We start from the raw sequence: 20,267 nt of genomic DNA, 5'->3' as shown, positions 1-20,267 counted from the left end.
ATGTCTCCATATTAATGCCTATGGATTTAGAATGGGATGATTCTGTAGCAGAAATCTCTGCATGGGCTCAGGAACACTTCCAGAACTCACTGTCTGTGAACACAGTTATTAAACATACTTTTGTTTAAGTATGTTTCTTTATCTTAAGAAATATATTCATTAAAATATTTCCATAAAAAATGTTAAATTAAAAAAAAATACTTTTCTATACTTCAAGCATAAGATATACTCAAGTATGCTTCACTGTAGGAAAAATAAAACAGTGTTTAACAGTGAGGCTGACTTATTAAGCAAATGTTGCTATTAACCATTAGTTCAGTTAGTTAAATTGGGTGTTTTACTTGTTTGTTTTAGCATTTGAACTGAGTAGTTTAGCTTAAATCTGCACCAGCCCGTCATGGATAAGACTAAAGAAGAGATGGAATTGATAAGAAAATCAAAACAATTAACAGGACAGATTGGTATCCCTCCTCATCACATGATTAGGTAATTTGTAGTCATGACCTATAATTTCATGAAATACATGCCTAGAAAAACTCAAACCATTTAGATTTAAGAAACTTTAAGCACAAAATAATTAAGAAATGTTTATTTAAAGCAGTCAAATACACACAAAATCAAGAGCCAATTCCACTTTAAAATGTTATACACAGCTAGTGATGATAATAGATATTTGTTTGTTAATAAAAGCTTGACCCTGATGCTGGTCTGTTAAGGAAAAGGTAAATGTACACATAATTCCAGAAGCAAATTTAAAGAGTTCTTCGGTTAGTCAAAGCCAGATTTGCCCATTCCAACAGTCAATGTAAATCTTTGGTATAATCACACATATGAAATAATTAAGTCTCGTGTAAGGATGGTCTATAAATGGTTTTTACTAATCCTGTAGTAGATCAATGTGACATCAATCAGTTTGTCTCTAAAACAGTTCATTAACTTACATAAATTTATGCAGTAAAGAATATTTCTAATAGTTCCTCTCATCATTAACAATACATAAAAACTCACAAGATGAAAATAATAAAGCTTTTGCTTTCAGTAAAGAGTTTAAGAAATAAAAAGCTGTTTAAATGTATTCTATGAACAGGATGCAGATGATAAAATCTGTTGTAGTTTCTGCTGCTTTTCCACCTGAGATTAAAGGTGAGTCCTCAACATCACAAAGACCTGCAAGAATCCAGATAAACATGTAAGAGCTGAACGTTTCACTTTGTGTTTTAAAAAGGAAGTAATCTATGTCTGAGTATGATAATAAAACCAATATATACATTTGAAACTCATGAATAAAAAAAAAATAATTAAGTTTACCAGAGCTTAACTCGGCACCAGGATCCGGCCTGTAAAACACATTAATAATTGTTGTGTTAAATCATATTAATACATCAATACTCTAGATTGATCATTACTAGCCACTAGTACTAGCCTCTCTCTTATCTGAACTGACCTGAGGATTTCTTCTTGTAGTAGATGAATCCAGCAGCTGACAGGATGACCCCCAACACCAGCCCTGAAGCTCCGATAGCGATCTTGTTCTTCTCAGACTCAGGAAGAGAGCCATCTGTGTTAACACAAATATTTAATAGTAATTTTAATGTTAAGAAGCTTTGAGGAAATTAAGACATTTTACTGTCACCAGGGACTTGGAACCAATTTTGTAGCTGTAAGATAATTTGACCCTGAGTCATATTTTGGGTCATATCTGATTCATAATTGACATTTAATTGCATTTAGAACCCTATTTACACTTATCAATTCATTTTATATCTGATTCATATATTATTTCCAGATTAGATTTTTCAACATTCTATTTACACTTGCCCGTGTTAATGCATCTCTGTTAGACAGATCAGTCTGACTTGTGTAAATGCTGTGTTACATGCAAATCCAAAGAATTCTATTCTAGAATCCCCTATGATGATCTGATGGCAGATCTTTATTTTAATTTATTTAATAGTATTTAATAAGAGCTAGAGGGAATAATGACTCCAGGAGACTAATGGGTGTAAAAGGCCACAGAAGTTGTTGTTTTCAGCTTTTTTTTTTTGCCAGACTGTATTTCCAGTATGACTTAAATCATCTCCTGAAATGATCAGATAGCATTCAATCATAAAACGCATACTGACTACATTTCCACTTGACATTTTCATGATAACTATCCACTCAGCTCAGGAAGTATGAAGTGGCTCAGTGTAAACAGGCTGTAAAGTCTGTAATAATTTGCCTCTTTATTCTCACCCCAGTCGTAGATGATGGGCTCCTTAGAGCTGGTGTGCTCCACCACACAGGAGATCTTCTCTCCAGATGCGGGCGTGTACTCCAGGTGGGAGTGGATCTGGTAGTACCAGTTACCATCAGCCATCTCCCCAGTGGAGGTCACATCACCGGTCACTTTTTTACCATCTCTCAGCCAGTACACATCGATGGCTGGAGGGTAGAAGCCATACGCGCTGCACATCAGCATGGCAGGATGACCACCGATGCCCTGCTTTTCCGCCATAAGTTTGACCCTTGGCTTCACTATAAATAACACAGATATTATTAGTACATCAATAAAACACACCGAAGCACTGCTGGTGTAATGCTAAAATAAGCATCCACAATGAGTTCCCTCAAATGGTCCACATTGAAGAACCTTTTTACAACAAGATGGCTCACTGCTCCATTTGAATGTGGACTCTTTGAAGGAATGCAATATGAATTCTTGTATTGCCATAAAAGCAAGGGCCTGATGTTTTGGACTTAAATGGCCTGATCTGGTTTCCATACTTTTTCCAACAAGATGGCCCCATTTGAATGTGGAACCAATGTGTACCACTTTGTGATAACACCCTTAAAAGTGCCTCAAAAGGTTCTCTGAGCAATTCCATAGTAGAACCACTTTTGATTCCCTAAAGAACCATGTTTGAAAAAGGGATTTGTGACTGTGAACCATTTTAAGAACGTTCATATAATGAGGCTATATTCCGATTGCAGGGTGCTTTCTAGAACCTTCACACTATGTGGAGGTTCTTTAAACTTTAAAAAGGTTCTTCACTCTCACACATCTTGATTATGAAAAAGTGTTCCATAAAGAACCATCCATTGAAAGGAACCCTTTTAGGCACCTTTATCAAAGCAGCTTCCAGAGGACGACTCATGAATGTAGACTATCTGGAAGTCTTTTACTCACCCAGAGAGCACAAACAACTAGGCTTTAGATTTTGTTTTGTTTGTATTCGTGTAATTTCTCTGTTTTGTGTAATATGTACTTGATGTACAATAAAATAAATAAACATGGAAGAGAAGGACTCACTCAAATGTAAATAGGCTGGAGCAACTAATTGACTAGACGCTGTTCATGAATAATCAACATAAAATCTGATGGCGTTGAAACAGATCGGCTGCCCCACTTCTCCTGTTACTGCTCATTCTTTCTTTCTGCTCCTGTCCTCCCTTTGGCAGAGCTAGGACAGGGAGTGTCTGATATAGAATAGTCTGAGGCCCCATCTACACATGTATGGACCTTTTGACCTTCTGTCCATGTGGACATGTAAAAAGTATAGTTCTGACAACACTGACATCACTGTGAATTTGTGCATAGTCATTGTTATTCTGCACATGTTGAGCATGCATATATGACATGGCTGATGTCCTTTCTGTAAAGTCAGTGATATCAGAGCTACAGACCTCTGTAGTTGGTGTCATGCCCATATTAAGAAAATCCAGAACTAAGCCAGTTTTCATACTGGGAATAATGAATGCTGTTCTGTGTGAATCAAAAATATTTCAAATGCAATGTGTTCTCCTACATATATATTTTTCCCCAAATGTCACTGGATCCTCTGAATAAAGAGGTCAGTAAGGATGCTGTTTACATGCTAAAAGCAAGCTATCACTACTGTGCACTGAATCAACGTTCAGTGAAAAGTACGTTTTCTATTAAGCAACACCGTTTACTGACTAGACTGCGTTTGTTGGCAAGAATAAAGTGAGGGATTCGTCGAAAAGCAGATGCTGAGAAATGCCCCCAATCAGATTCCAACCGCCAACCTCAATAATATTTTTTTGTCTTTTTTATCTTAACGCTGGAGAGGGGTTAGCATTATTACTGGCTAGTCTGTGCACTAGGCAGGCCAACTAAAGACTTTACACAGGAGCCAGGATGAGCTTCCCTCCAATTAGGAGGAGGACAAGGAGCCAACAATTGCCCCTAATCAGAGCAGCTCCATACCTCCCTCTGCTGGCCTAGCAGGCGGCTCACCTTTGGGCTCTTACAGGAATTGCTCCTAAAATCTGTCTATTCTTTTTACACTCTAAAAAGTGATGTGTTAAATAACATCACACATACCTGTGTTACTGGTTTTATATATATACTTTTTGTGTTATAATGTTTTCTGATTTAACACATTCGGTGTTAAAATAGTACAATATGTATCATCTCCAGCTGAACACACTGATGTGTCTAGTTAGAGCTGTGTTTTTTTTTTTTAACACATCTGTTTTAGAGTGTACCCCAATATGTTAAATTCAGCAAATAAACAGTAATAATTAAAAGGTACAGAAGTATGTTCTCTGTATGTTCTCTATTTTCACTTAAAAAATCAAGACAACATTGAATTTGACCAGGGGTACTCAAAATATTAACCTGTACAATAAAGGTTTTGATAAGTATATGATCATGGGGTGGGGGGTTGAGAGTTTGAAAAAGAGTTTTTTAAATGCATTGGTTTTTGAGATGATTTTTTTTTTTCTTTTGAAGTGAAAATGTTAGACCTTTGGGGTAAGAGGGCCTTCCAGACATGAACAAAAGCCCCTCTTTAGTATATCACCAGAAATATATCATTCAGGTAGATTTTCATATCATAAAGAGACACATAGTTAATAGTTTACAGGAGTTTTACTGACTAGCTAGAATTAGCATTACATGCTAGTTGTAGTAATGGTTAGCCAGCGTTAGGCTACATTTTAGCTGTCTTGCTTGGGATGACTTTATATGTGAGTATTACAGTTCAGAGTTCCAGCCACACCTGATCTGTTCTGTAATGTACAATAATCAGTTATAATTACTTACTAATTAGATATTACATGCAAAAAAACCCACAATGTTGAATGTTTTTGCTTTGTTTAAATGGTTATAATAATAATAACAATAATAATAATAATAATAACAATAATAATAATAATTTATATGCTCTTTATATAATATATGTAATAATTTATATGCTCTTGTCATAAAATATATACTTTTTATTAAATGACATTGACTTTAATTAAAACTTACATGAAGCCAGCAAAACATTAAGGTGGAAAGTATGTATAGGCCCGATATACTAAAATATCTGAGCTGAAGAGTGCTAACAGTTGAACAGTTTTCTAGCCTTAAATCTATGCAAAACCTTGATAAAAACTTAGTTTAGTTGTAATTTAGTGCGCATACATGAACCGCCATTTTGTTTTCTCAACAAGACTTAGTTATTGTGAAGTTTGCAACATGCTGTCTGGTCCCCTCTACAACTTTATGCTCTACACTGTAAAATAAATAAATAAATAAATAAAAATCGGGTTTTAACTTTAAAGTTAGGGTTCGGGCCACATTAAAGTTTTGAAATAACTGAACTTCAAATAGTAAGTTAACAGAAGAACAATCTGTGTTGTATTCCCGTAAACTTAACACAGCCCGGACACTAACTTTAAGTTAAAAGCCCAAATAGTTTTTACAATGTATAAATGAGGCACTCAAATTCATGACATCACTATAAAAAAAAATCATAAACACGATTAGTGTGGACAGGTGTTGTTTTCTTTTTCGGATGAAAAATGCGGAAATATCCGGTGGACGAGACCTGAGCTCATCTGAGACTAGAAGAGTATAAACATTGTTAGTAAATAATGTTAGTATTTTTAGAAGTGAAGGAGGAATCATTTATCATGTTGTGTTTGCTGTGTCTCTCCAGCTCAGCTCTTTTCTGCTGTTGAAGCTCTCGTGTTTTCTTTTAGCAGTGTAGTCTGTGTGTCACTTACCTGTTTTCTCCAAAACATAGGAGTAATCATTTTTCAGGTTGTGTTTGCAGTATCTCTCCAGCTCTCCTCTCATCTGCTGTACATAAGATCCGCTGTTTAAGCGCTCTGCATTCTTCACTCCGAACTCTGTGAACCCTACAAACTTCCCCACTGTGCTGTTAAACCGTAAATATGGATCCTTATTAAAATAACATGACTGAATAAATTCCGCATCAGTCAGATCTGGTGAACTGGTGATGCACTCAGCTGTCATGTACAAATCATATCCATCTGCCAATAAAACCAAAAACAAAGAAAATTAATAGTCACAGTAACAAACACGTCTGTGTAAGGCAATAAAATAAATATGAATATGCTACTAAATAATAAATTCAATTAAAGAAGTCACAATGTTTCGTTAAAGTTGATCACGTCATAACGCAGAGAACTGTAATGTCTAAACACTCATATTTTTACAATTAATTAGCCTAAGACTGTTTTCTAATCGCTTATATCCAAAACATTCAACATTAATTTTTCTTGTAAACACGTTATATAACTTTAGAATAAGTTCAACACAAATAAACATGAATACAGAAAAAAAAAACAAGTAGACGTTCAGTGCTGTTTTTTGCGGGTTGCAGGTTTGCGATTGGCCATCTGGCGGCGCACTTCAACTACAAAAGGGGGTACGATGTATTGGGGTGCGATCCGGAAGTTTTCAGTCTGGAGAACCCGGCACGCTCCCGCTGCGCATGTTACTTAAGCGGTGCAGTTTTGACGATCACTGTAATGACTATTTGATTAAACTTGTGCAGTTTTTGATATTTACTGTAACTGTGTTCTCAAAGCTTGTTGTCCCTTGAAATCTTAATATCCCTGGGTAGGTAGGAGCGGGCACTGTTTATTTCGGACTGCCCCTTTTTTCATGTTTTGCTTTAAAGGGAGTGAGTGTCGTTTAGTTAAGAAAGGAAAATTTATTTTTATGGAGCTCCTCACAGACATAAGTCACAAAGTGCTTTACAAAAGCATTTAAAGTACAAAAAAGTACATAAAAAGTACAAAAACATAAATACATGATAAAAATACACTACACAATAAATAGATGAAAATGCAGACCTGGTGCACACAGATTACCCAAACGCCTGCATGATGAGATGTTTTTTAGCTGCCTTAAAATCCACAGAATCGGCAGACCATAAAGGTGTGGGCAGAACAGTTTTCCACGGCTATTAGTGTACTTTTTAGTCATTACTGTTTCTCAGATTCAGTCAACCTTTAAATCCTTAGTCTGTGATGTTTACTGTTTGATCAGTGTCTGTCCCTGAAGTCACTCCACCCAGAGGAGCTCCTACTTTTTGTCCCTGTGATTGCAAGAACCTATAAAATGAATCTTTGCTGGATGATTTGTTGACTTTGTTATTTGGGGTTCTGTGTTTTGGTCTGAAGCGGGTCTGGGGGAGAGAGTCTGCTCTCATTCATGTTGTGGCCTACCATAGATGGGTCACTATATAGTGAGCTGGTTAGAAGAACAAAGTTTTGTTTTCTATCATCCTGCACACATCCTTCATTGAGGTAAATCAGTTTAATCAATCATTTGTTAAGGTAAATTAGTTTGCTCAATACTTTGTTAAGCTACATCAGTTTAATCAATCCTTCATTAAGATAAATCAGTTTAATCAATCCTTCATTAAGGTTAATCAGTTTAATCAATCCATCATTAAGCTTATCAGTTTAATCAATCCTTCATTAAGATAAATCAGTTTAATCAATCCTTCATTAAGGTCGATCAGTTTAAACAATCCTTCATTAAGGTCGATCAGTTTAATCAATCCTTCATTTAGGTAAATCAGTTTAATCGATACTTCATTAAGGTTATCAGTTTAATCAGTCATTCATTTAGGTTAATCAGTTTAATCAATCCTAAACTAAGGTTATCGGTTTAATCAATCCTTCATTAAGATAAATCAGTTTAATCAATCCTTCATTCAGGTTATCAGTTTAATCAATCCATCATTAAGGTAAATCAGTTTAATCAATCTTTCATTAAGGTTATCAGTTTAAACAATCCTTCATTCAGGTTATCAGTTTAATCAATCCATCATTAAGGTAAATCAGTTTAATCAATCTTTCATTAAGGTTATCAGTTTAAACAATCCTTCATTCAGGTTATCAGTTTAATCAATCCATCATTAAGGTAAATCAGTTTAATCATTCTTTCATTAAGGTAAACCCTCTTTAAATTACATCATGTGTGTTGCTCATGGAAATTCGATTATCCATAACTTTTTATGTATGCTTTTCTAATCAGCTCACAACATATTAATAACTTTACTGAAAACTGAAAAGTCTGTAATTTTTTACTATATTATGTTAATTAGCATTTATATAAAAGCACATTTACTGCCCAGATAGACAGTTTTCTGTACTCTATAAAATTGTGTTATATGAATATACAATGTCTGATATGCATATTTCTTTAAAATAGCATTCATAAACTAACTGTAAATGTAAACATACCTGTCCTTATGGTCAGAGTCAGTAGAAGCAGCAGCTGCAGACTCAGCAACATTTTGTCTCTACACCCAACAACAACTGAGAGAGTTTCAGAGAGTGAGTTCCAGATCATACAGACTCTTCAGTTCACTGACCAATCAGAATCAGCTACACCACTGCATCACAGGTTACTAGGCAGAGTCATAAATGAATGTCAGACTAGATGAGTAAAGAAGTAAGAAGAAACAACTGACAAACAAAATGCCAAAAAAATCAGTTTTCACTAATACTTATAGACTGCGTCTAATGAACCTACCACGGTTCAAGTCAGCATTTAGATATGATTTTATTTGTTATAATCTAGCCTGTAAGGTGTATATCTTTATTATGTTTATCAGTGCAGAGAGTGTATAAAGCGTGTATGTAGCAGAGCTAGCAGTTATGAAGTGTTGTTGAAGGTCTGATTCTGATGAATAGTGGCTCAGGGGAAGAGGTGAGGACAGAATTAGTCCTACAGGTGCCAGATGATAGGAAGGCAGACAGGGGATGATGGGTAAATAGTGATTTCATAAAAAAAATTAAAGTATATGAAGTTTTTTAAAGTTGATAATTTAATTATTGTCTTTTTTATGATTTCTTGTTTTGGTGGGGTGTATGTGAAGATTAAATCTATCTTATATACTTCTTAACCATTTTTGCTTAAAAATGCAAAAATCCCAAATGTGAAAAACAGAAAACTGAATGATGTCCAATGACAAGATGCGAACAGCCTCACACCTCCTGATTTAGATTTAGCTCTGCTCCTTCTTTCAAATTTCTTTAGGAAAGAAAACAGGCTCACACTGATGATGTCACAGACGCTAAGAGATTTTGATTGGCTGATGTGTTTTGTTTTTTTTTTGTTGTTTTTTTTTGCCCTAGGGCTTCATCACAGTTGTTGCCTTCAGGAGAGTCGCGACTTGGCAAAATCGGGAGGTGCAAACAGCCTCACAAGCTAACAGTTGTGAGGTTTCCTGTGTTTTACTAAAGCACTAAATTTCACCTCTTGTTTTGTTTTTTTAAACCTATATTCATATATTTTCATGTATGTGTATATATACATGGCTGTTCCCAAGAAAAAACAAATGACGAAGAGATTGTTTTTATTCCACTCTTAAACACAGAGCTTATTTTATTGCAGATGCTTAAGATTAATTTGGTTACGACTTCAAGTTTAATGTTCAAATTGCACTTCAAAATGAGAAGTGAGACTTGATATGAAAGCTTTTTCCACAGTCTTCAGATTTAATAAAAAACTTGCAAACATGCTAACACTAGCTGATAGCACATCACACTCTGTGATGATGTAGATTATCCAATAATATCCAATTAAAAAACAGTGTATAAATGAAAATGATATTGATCTTTAAGTGAAACAATTCTCATCACAATGTATTATTCTTTTACATTTACATTTTTATTGTAACATTTGAAATGTAAACTCGGTTTTCTTTACATTTCATTTAACTGCAGTTTTAATTCCAATCATCAGCTTATAGAAAAACAAATATTAAACAAACAAACAAAATTAGTGGACTTAGTTTATTAGTTGCTCTTTATTTACTTTGGTCAACTAAATCATTTTAGGTCTTCAAATTATGTGAACACAGTCTTGTGGGAATATAACAATATATAAGTATATGACAATATTTTAGTTGCATAGAATTTAAGTGGACTACCAAAGGCTTGATTACACTCGGTGCAAAATTGCAGCTCAAAGACATGGTGTAGAACATTTAAACAAAAACAATGGAAAAATGACAAAATACAGAGTAAAAGAAAAATCACACAAGCTTCAAGCGTACAAATCATCCTGTAATGAGTTTTTTCTGTGATGTTTACAGTCAGACTCTCAGTTACAGTTGTTTCCTTTGACGAGGAAGAAAGTTCCAACAGCGACTCCCAGCAGTCCTGTAGCCAGACCCACTCCACAGAACACAGTCGGACCCACACCGGGCTGAGTGACCTGCACATCTGTACAACAAGCATATGTTTTATTAATTCATACAGTTTAGTTACTGGGAAATGTATAATACTGATTTATTTTAAACGCATTTATTTCATATTCAATTACATCTTGATAGGATTTGGTATATCATTTTGAAATAATCTTAATTATGTTAAATTATTATTCATTTAAATATAATATAGTTAAACTATATACATTATTATTAATTTATGTTTATAATTTACTTGTCTTATAAAAGTTTCATTGTTCAGTTTTGCTGTCTAGAAATAGTATTTTGTATAATTATAAGCAGCATTCATGGTTGCTCTTTGAAGTCATCATTATAATCCATTAACAGAATCAGGTCTATAAGCAGGTATAAATCTCACCCCATGTTTTGGTCAATGGTCTGTCCAGGGCTACGTGGCCCACAGTGCAGGTGTAGATGTCGCCCTCCTCTGGAGTGAAGCTCAGACGAGTGACCAGGTTGAAGGTTCCATCATCAGTAACGTAATGTCTGCTGAAAGAAGCTTCACTCGTCACATTGATGTTGTTCTTGGTCCAGGAAACTCCAACATGTGCAGGGTAGAATCCAGTGATATGACAGATTAGAGTGTTCTTAGAGCCCAGCTCCACATCGTCCTGGGGGTAGATTGAAGTTTGGGGGGCATCTGTAGGTGAAGTCATTCATGTTTTATTCATCAACATTAAGACAACAGCAAAAATGGAATAGAATTTAGAAAAAAAAATTATAAACACCAGCAGTGTTTAACATAACATCTATATATTTGAATAAATATCATTTCAATTTGCAGTGTAATTTTAAAGTTTTTTACAGGTGTACTGATCAGAATGTAACAATAGCTTTGACCACACAAAATAAAAAGCAATTAAGTTTGTGCGTCTGATACTTAAAACGGTTTCTATACTGTACTTTGCACAGAAACATTTTCCCAGAACTATTTCAATACGATTTTTTATATTGACCTTTTGATATTTTAAATATATTATTTTGATAAATAATTTCTACTAGACACACAGGCCCTCTTTTAAGTTCCATTTATGTGTAAATACATTATGTGTTGCAGTGTCTCATGTCTTACCTTTTGGTACTGCAGGGTAATTGTAGGCTTTTATACAAACAGCCAAGTTTTGTTTACAGATTTCCACATTAGCAACAGCGCTCTCATAGGCTCCTTCTCCATAGGATGCAGGATCTGCAAACTGTGGCAGGGTCATCACTCCTTTCCCCTGACTGAAGTCAGCGTGCCACTTTTCTTCTCCATCAAGTCCGTACAAAAACTCTTTCTCTGTATCAGAGCACAGATCTATGTTCATATCCTTGTGCTGAACTGAGGAAAAAAGAAAGGGAACATCACATCATTCACACACGCTGTTTTACAGGTTTAACCCTTTACTGAGGGCAAAACAAAACTATTTCTGCCTTTGATCTCTTCTGTTGCAGCCCTGTGATTAAAAAACAGTTAAAACATATTTCTTCACTTCAGCATTTCACTAGCTTTCATTATTTTTCTTACTTTTACTGGCATGTCATTTTTACATTTATTTTAAATTATCCTAATTGTTGTACTCTTATCCAATTATTATTATTATTATTATTATTATTATTATTATTATTATTATTATATTAAAGCAAAGAGTTTGTGAATGCACTGTACAATTCAAAATGATAAACACAAAAATAAAAAAAAGTGTGACAGCTGCAGTTAACACACTAAATGCTACTGTCCATAATCTCTCTCTCTTTCTCTCTCTCTCTCTCTTTCTCTCTCTCTCTCTCTCTCTCTCTCTCCAGGTGTCTGAGTCCATGATCAGAATCACCTAAAAAACCTGCCTTCTCCTGATTATATAAAATCACAATAATATTACAGTAATTACAATCCAGCACTACAGTTCACTACTCGGTACTGAAATATTCACTTTTACTCACTTTTAGCCTCTGTGTAGAGAAGAGCTGCACAGACGAGAATCAAACACAGCTTCATCTTGATCAGCATAGAGGAAACAAGCTCATACATGAGTGAGAGCTGACTGACTACAGTCTCTCTGTTCCTCTCTCTCTAACTGACACCTCTCAGTAAATCATCCAATAGAATCATTACTTTCACTCTGACACTGCAGTATCTGGGTGAGTTTAGTTTTCAGCTTCACAGATCACTTCAACAGAAGCACAAGCACTTCAGTGTGACTCACAATACAATCCTGTGCAACTTGTTCTCACATTATGATTCTTGAACACAATTGAAAACATAATGTTTCCATTAATATCATAATTACTGTTAGATTTATAAAGCACAGCTTTCAGTCTCTTTAGATAAACATTTGTGTGACTTCCATTTGTAATTGTAAGAGAGAGTATTATCAAAACATTCAACCATGAGATTAAAAGCATTCCTAATATATTATTATTATTATTATTATTATTATTATTATTATTACACTATTCTTCAGTTGTGTGGCCTATATTAGTACAACAACATGTTTAGATAGTGTAGTACAAGTAGAACACAGTGCGGTTTTAATAATTTTTAAACGTTTTAATGTCTAATATACTGTTTTTAAAAACCTGAAGATAATTTATAATCATTAATAAAGAGATCTGCTGTATTGATTAAATGATTCTTTTATTGCCACACAACGTGTCAGTGGTAATTGTTCCCGGTGCAATAAGACGTAATTTGACATTGTACAACATACATAAACATACAATGTAACCCATACAACAAACAGTGTACAATACATCAATGCATTCTTACAAAGGCTGGAACAAAGGAAGACTGTCACTGCGTGAAAAGACATCATATCCGGGGATATCCATGTCCGCAAACATTCAGATATATCAGGAGCACAGATGGGCTTTACTGTCTCCGGATACTCCAGCATATACATGTGTTTCTTGGCTCTGCATATTAGGCCTGTTTTTATTTAATTAAGCAGTAGTATTAGCTGCAAGCTATAGCTTATCCCCCCTTTCGAGAGACCCCTTCATCATGGAAATGTTAGAATTTATTCATAGATATTGATTATAAAGATGTGATTAACTAAATTTGCAATACTTACACAATAAACCAGTCAGAGATTTACTTTTTTATGTTTTTCCTTCCAAAAAGCAACAAACTCTACATTTCTTCTGGTGTTGATTGGTCTTTAGGAGAAAAAAAAACTTCTCCTGGTTCATCAAATGTTTCCATTTCAGGGCATAAGGCAAACTCATCAAAAACTAATTACTTAAGCTTTCAGTCTGAGAATTTGCAAGCTGTCTTCAAGTAAAAAGCAAATCAGCATCAACATGTGGAACCAGTGGTGTCCTGTTAGGTGGCTTCACTGTGTTATCAACTCAATGCATGTGTGCACGTCTGTGCACCAAAACACACTTAATTTCCCCATATTCTATAAGCACCTGAAACTAGTCACCTTTTAGCATACGTTTTTGAGTAAAATCAATAACTAGATAATAATAGTGGAAAAAAAGAAAAGCATTCGCAACACAAAGGAACACACAGATTTCACAAGTCATCTAAATCATATTGGTCACATCTGGTCATGGTTAAATAGAAAATCAAGAAAGGAATATACAGACACAAATTTCTCTCACTGTTTTAGGTGGATATCCACTACATTAATCCCACGGCCTGTACTGAATTATTAACTCTAACAATATCCAAACATAAAATCGTGGTAAAACAATCCCTGACAGAGGGACCTCTTTCACTCATTATAACCCCACTGATATTTCCAGTCATCATAGCTGCTCAACTAGTGCATTACACACATAGTTTCAAAAATTCAAAATAGTTTAAAGAAATAACATCAGAGAACTTGTGCGTAGCGCAGCTTCGCGTCATATGTTGCTGTTGCAGTCTCCATTAGCCCCGTCTCTCATGTTGCTGTTACAATCTCCGTTGACCTTGTCTGTCATGTTGTCGTTGTAGTCTCCATTGGCCTCCATTAGACTCACGTCCTTTTGTTGGTCGCATCACAAACTCCTGTATCTTCTTCTCTATGGTAATCCACACCACGTAGGTATTCAAAGTCGTCCTGGTTAAGAATATCGCTGCCAACTTCTTCCCTTTTTTAAACAGCTGGAACACCGACAGACAGTTACTGTTAAAACTAAATCAGAAAAGAAAGCAAACTGCTGTGTCAAAATACTAGATTTGACAGTATGAAGGCATTTAAACTGTATGTAAAAGTTACAGTGACAAAGCAATCAAATTCATCATTTTATAGTTTCAATATACATACAGTAACCTGTGTATTAAACACAATTTATCTTTTTTGCCCCAAAAATGAACCTATTGTGAGTATATGTATGTGTGAGCAGCAAACCAAGTTGGGGGCATGTTTACCACTGTGTTTCATCACCTCTTCTTTTAACAACACTCTGTAAACGTTTGGGAACTGAGGAGACACTGCTGTAGTTTTGAAAGTGAAATGTTTTCCCATTTTTGTTGCTCAACAGTTTGGAGTCTCCTTTGTCATATTTTTCATTTTATAATGAAGCAAGTGTTTTCATTGGTGACAGGTCTGGAATGCAGGCAGGTCAGTTTAGCACCCAGACTCTTTTAATATGGAGCAATGCTGTTGTAACACATGCAGAATGTGGTTTGACATTGTCTCGCTGAAATAATCAAGGGCTTCCCTGAAAAAGACGTCATCTGGATGGCAGCATATGTTGCCAAAACATGTATATATCGTTCAGTATTAATGGTGCCTTCACAGATGTGCACATCACCCATACCATGTGCACTAATGCCCCCCCATACCATCATGAATACTGGCTTTTGAACTGTGCACTGATAACAAGCTGAGTGGTCTTTAGCCCGGAAGACACAGTGTCCATGATTTCCAAAAAGAATTTTAAATGTTGATTCGTCAGACCACAGGACAATTTTTCACTTCACCTCAGTCCATTTTTAATGGGCTCAGGCCCAGAGAAGGTGGCAGCATTTCTGGATTCTGTTTCTTCTTTGTATTAAACACTTGCATTTGTGAATGTAGCGACAAACTGTTTTCACAGACAGTGGTTTTCAGAAGTGTTTCTGAGCTCATGCAGTGATTTTCTCTACAGAATCATGTCTGTTTTTAATGCAGTGCTGCCTGAGGGCCCAAAGATCACGACCAGCAAATACTGGTTTTTGGCCTTGTCACTTGCATACAGAGATTTCTCCAGATTCTCTGAATCTTTTAATGTTATTTTGTACCGTAGATGATGAAAAGAAAGGTTCTTTGCTATTTTATGTTGAGAAACGTTATTCTTGAATTGTTGCACTATTTGATCGTGCAGTCTTTCACAGAGTGGTGAACCCCTCCTCATCTTTACTTCTGAAAGACTCTCTGAGATGCTCTTTTATACCCAATCATGTTACTGACCTGTTGCCAATTAACCACCAGTTTTTTGTATTTCTCAGTTTCAACATTTGATATGTTGTCTTTGTACTATTCTCCATTAAATATAGGGTTTAAATGATTTGCACATCATTGCATTTTGTTTTTATTTACATTTGGCACAGCGTCCTAACTTTTTTTGGAAATGGGATTGTAAATATAAACAAAAGGTGTAGCTGTCATTGGGTCCATACTGCACTGCAGACCTTCCTCAAATTCTTTGAGGATGCGTCTTACTGTAGCCTTATCAGGAAAAAAACAAATATTTTATACATACTTAAACACATGGCAAAACATCGGAATGTTTCTGGCAACACACTACTAGTCTAAAACAGGCTGTTAGTAACTCATTACCATTTTATGGATTTCTCATGGACAAGGCCTCACTGATCTTTTCCATCTCATTGGTCTACCACTGCTCAGCACACATTTCATCTCCTGGACACTCGGCACAATCTCAGACACGACTGAGAAACACTACGAGATTCAGGCATTTTACAATTACATTATTTGTAATGTAAAGTGAGCAGCTGTGGCAGAGTGGATAAAGAACATGCACACTGACTTCAAATGCCACAAGTTTCAGTTCCCACTGTGACTATGTATCTTTGAACATAGTAAGTTACTTAGGATAAAAACTAAATGGCTAGTTAAAAATGGTGAATACATGTTTTTTCCCTGCACTGTTCTGCAAAAGGTGAGCAAGTTGCATTTTTTATGGTAGCAAGAAAGTTGTGGTAGCTGTAGTAGCTGAGCTCTCTTCAGAGAAGAATTTCACCAATTAAATTTAAAAGGTATATAATGGGTACTAGTGTATATAACATAGACTACAAACTATTTTTTAAGTACTAGGTCTTGCATTATGTTGTGCTGTTTTAGCTTTAAATTGAGCTATTTTATTTCTCCCAGGTGTACGCTTTGCATGGTCTACATTAGACAACAGTTTTGAATAGGGCTCATTAAAAATCTGAGAATAAATATAGCTAGCTAGACAAGACAAAAGCTAGACGTGACAATTTTTTGGTCACAGGCAGGAGCTGTAACTTACAAATGAAGCCTCTGGAAACACTATCCTTTACAATGCTAACTAGCTTTTGAAGTCAAAGTAAAATTGTAGCTTAATACACACTACTTTGTTAATGGTATTATTATAATAATTGCCAACTACAGGTGCAATCCTATTTGTTCACTTTATTCATAAAACCATAACTAGCTAACTTATCTGTCAAGATAATAGGATGACTGGTATTTGCTAGCTAGCTTGCTAACATTCCCTGACCAGCTCTGCTAACATTACAGAAAGAACTATCCTTAACAATAATTTAACTCAATCTTGTCAGAAAGTGCACATGCAAATCGGCGTTAGCTTAGCAATAACAAACTACAAGAATCCTAGCAGAAGTGCCCAAAATGAATTGGCCAAAATTGAAGGTCTTACTCTAATAGTCATAGTTTGCCACTGTTTTCCAATGTTGTTAGCTTTCAAGATTATATATTTACACTGCAATGTAAATACACATAAATAAAATAAAGCAGAAAAGGTATTTATTGTCACAAGTCATAGTTCTCATGAAAACAACAAGTCAGTCAATCAGTCAACCTTTATTTAAACTCAGAGTACATTGGGGGAGACCCTCATTTACAATGTAGCCAAGCCAATACAGAAATCAAGGATTGAATAGTTAAATAGTAAAAACATAATAAATGTTGCAAGTGCAAAATGTAAATAAAAACAAAATTCAATGATGTGCAAATCATTTAAACCCTATATTCAATTGAAAATAATACAAAGACAACATATCAAATGTTGAAACTGAGAAGTTTTATTGTTTTTTGAAAAATATATGCCCATTTTGACTTTGATGCCAACAACACATTTCATTTGGGACGGGGCAACAAAAGGCTGGTGAAGTTGTGTAATGCTAAAAAAACACCTATTGGTTAATTGGCAAGAGGTCAGTAATGTGACTGAGTATAAAAAGAGCATCTCAGAGAGTCAGCAAATGCTGGTTTTCAGCCTTATCCCTTGTATACAGAGATTTCTCCAGATTATCTATCAGAAATTCTTTCAGAAGTAAAGATGAGGAGGGGTTCACCATCTGTGAAAGACTGTGTGGGCAAATAGTAAAACAATTTAAGAATAACATTTCTCAATGTAAAATAGCAAAGAACTTTTGCTTTTCATCATCTACTGTACATAATAACATTAAAAGATTCAGAGAATCTTGAGAAATCTCTGTATGCAAAGGACAAGACCAAAAACCAGTATTTACTGGCCGTGATCTTTGGGCCCCTCAGGCAGCACTGCATTAAAAACAGACATGATTCTGTAGTGGAAATCACTGCATGAGCTCAGAAACACTTCTGAAAACCACTGTCTGTGAAAACAGTGTCTTCCGGGCTAAAGACCACTCTTCATCAGTGCACAGTTCAAAAGCCAGTATTCATGATGGTATGGGGTGCATTACTGCACATGGCATGGGTGACTGGCACATCTGTGAAGACACCATTAATGCTGAATGTTATATACATGTTTTGGCAACATATGCTGCCGTCCAGACGACGTCTTTTTCAGGGAAGTATTTGCTTATTTCAGCAAGACAATGTCAAACCACATTCTGCATGTATTACTACAGCATTGCTCCATATTAAAAGAGTCCTGGTGCTAAACTGACCTGCCTGCATTCCAGACCTGTCACCACTGAAAACATTTGCCGCATTATGAAATACGACAAATGAGCCCCTGAATTGTTGAGCAGCTGAAATCCTGCATCAACAAGAATGGAAAACATTGCACTTTCAATACTACACCAATTCGTCTCCTCAGTTCCCAAACGCTTACAGAGTGTTGTTAAAAGAAGAGGTGATGAAACACAGTGATAAACATGACCCTGTCCCAAATTTTTTGGAATGTGTTGCTGGCATCAAATTCAAAATGGGCATATATTTAAAATAAAAAACCATACAATTTCTCAGTTTCAACATTTGTTATGTTGTCTTTGGTGTATTTTCCTTTAGAATACATAACACAATATAATGAAATAAATAAAAAAAAAAGCTTGACAGTTATTACACACACAATTTACCATGTCCAGTTGGCTTGACTACATGTCTTTGGACTGTGGGAGGAAACCAGAGTACCCACGCAGACATGGGGAGAACATGCAAACTCTACACAGAAAGGACCCTGGTCACCCGACCAGCGAATCGAACCCAGGCCCTTCTTGTTGTGAGGCAACAGTGCTACCCACCACGCCACCGTGCTGCCAAAATATACAAAAATAGAATAATAAAAATAAAACAATAACTAAAACATACCAAAAATCATATTAAAAGTTAACTAAAATTAAGTAAAACAGTTGCAGGCTGATTGGAGGTGGTTAGAGACTAAAAATTATAAATGTTTATGTGACACCAGTGAGAGAAGTTTTCTGTAATGAATTCAGCTTGCTGGTGTTCTGCAGCTAAAAGCAGATTTTGCCTGTTGAGTAAAAGCTCTCAGCACCTGAAGGTGCCAAGTGCCTTTCCGGATGTTTAAGCTGCTTAAATCAAATGAAATCAAATCAAATTTATTTGTATAGAGCTTTTTTACAACTGATGTTGTCACAAAGCAGCTTCACAGAAATCTGTTTAGAACAAAGTTTCAACATGAAATGTAAATCCTCCAGGTGAGCAAGCCAGGGGCGACAGTGGCAAGGAAAAACTCCCTCAGAGCTGAGGAAGAAACCTTGGGAGGAAACCAAGGCTCACATGGGGGGACCCATCCTCCTCTGGTCAAACTACCTATAAAATTATTATACTACTAATATTAATAGTAGTAGTAGTAGTAATAGTTAGGAGGTAGTAATAGTTAGGAGACTTCAGCGTAGAGTGGGCAGCCAGTCCAAGGCAGGTGGCGGTTGTGGGTAACTGGTCTGAAGCGGGTAGCCAGAGAGCTCTACAAACAATCATCCAGCAGTGTCCGGCCGGACAGGTGGGCAGTCGTTTACTCGGAAGAAAGGTAGGGAAATGGAATTAGTTTGGTTCTGTATAGGTGTATGTATAGTAGTATGTAAAACATTTCCAGAGTGTGGCTAACGACTCCGGCAGATCTGACTATAACAGCTTAACTAAAAGGAGAGAACCAAAAGGGCACACAGACACGGGAGCACCCTGAGACAATCTGGCATCCCTCCGCTCCACCGTCCACAAACCTGAGTGATCGCGTGTGAGCGGCGGGACGACAGCACCAGTCTCAGTTTACTATAATTCCCTGCGTCCATGGACCCCTGGATCTGCTGCCTTTATCTAAGGGGAAGCATTAGCTACCAAAAGCTAAACTAAACAAGTGAGTTTTCAGCCTAGATTTGAATATTGCGACTGAGTCTGAGTCCCGAACATTTTCTGGAAGATCATT

At 35.9% G+C, this 20,267-nt stretch overlaps 2 protein-coding genes across 2 annotated transcripts; both read right to left on the bottom strand.

Moving 5' to 3' along the window:
* Positions 1-577: 577 nt before the first annotated feature.
* On the bottom strand, positions 578-8,627 carry LOC118802918 (H-2 class II histocompatibility antigen, E-S beta chain-like). Its single transcript, XM_036563347.1, has 6 exons — positions 8,500-8,627; positions 6,001-6,270; positions 2,236-2,517; positions 1,445-1,558; positions 1,309-1,337; positions 578-1,167 (listed from the first exon to the last, which is right to left on the bottom strand). The coding sequence occupies exons 1-5, from the start codon at positions 8,606-8,608 to the stop codon at positions 1,315-1,317; spliced, it is 798 nt and encodes a 265-aa protein (XP_036419240.1). The 5' UTR covers positions 8,609-8,627; the 3' UTR covers positions 578-1,167; positions 1,309-1,314.
* A 1,111-nt stretch (positions 8,628-9,738) lies between these two features.
* LOC118802919 (H-2 class II histocompatibility antigen, A-Q alpha chain-like) lies at positions 9,739-12,529 on the bottom strand. The gene is made up of 4 exons (XM_036563348.1): positions 12,414-12,529; positions 11,566-11,814; positions 10,852-11,133; positions 9,739-10,488 (listed from the first exon to the last, which is right to left on the bottom strand). Exons 1-4 carry the CDS (start codon positions 12,499-12,501, stop codon positions 10,367-10,369), a joined length of 741 nt encoding a protein of 246 aa, XP_036419241.1. The 5' UTR covers positions 12,502-12,529; the 3' UTR covers positions 9,739-10,366.
* Positions 12,530-20,267: the final 7,738 nt, after the last annotated feature.

The sequence above is a fragment of the Colossoma macropomum genome, unplaced genomic scaffold (assembly GCF_904425465.1).
Source record: "Colossoma macropomum unplaced genomic scaffold, Colossoma_macropomum, whole genome shotgun sequence".
NCBI lineage: Eukaryota > Metazoa > Chordata > Actinopteri > Characiformes > Serrasalmidae > Colossoma > Colossoma macropomum.
Note: the sequence above shows the minus strand (reverse complement) of the source record. Positions and strands in the feature narration are given on the sequence as shown.

What these genes read in the sequence shown, in the direction of transcription:
- LOC118802919 (XM_036563348.1), bottom strand. Translation starts at nt 12,501, where the DNA reads ATGTATGAGCTTGTTTCCTCTATGCTGATCAAGATGAAGCTGTGTTTG. An exon ending in TTACCCTGCAGTACCAAAAG is followed by an intron (nt 11,134 to 11,565) that starts GTAAGACATGAG and finishes CTTCACCTACAG; the next exon opens with ATGCCCCCCAAACTTCAATC. An exon ending in ACCATTGACCAAAACATGGG is followed by an intron (nt 10,489 to 10,851) that starts GTGAGATTTATA and finishes CTTGTTGTACAG; the next exon opens with ATGTGCAGGTCACTCAGCCC.
- LOC118802918 (XM_036563347.1), bottom strand. Translation starts at nt 8,608, where the DNA reads ATGATCTGGAACTCACTCTCTGAAACTCTCTCAGTTGTTGTTGGGTGT. An exon ending in GCCCATCATCTACGACTGGG is followed by an intron (nt 1,559 to 2,235) that starts GTGAGAATAAAG and finishes GTGTTAACACAG; the next exon opens with ATGGCTCTCTTCCTGAGTCT. An exon ending in CTACAAGAAGAAATCCTCAG is followed by an intron (nt 1,338 to 1,444) that starts GTCAGTTCAGAT and finishes TGTGTTTTACAG; the next exon opens with GCCGGATCCTGGTGCCGAGT.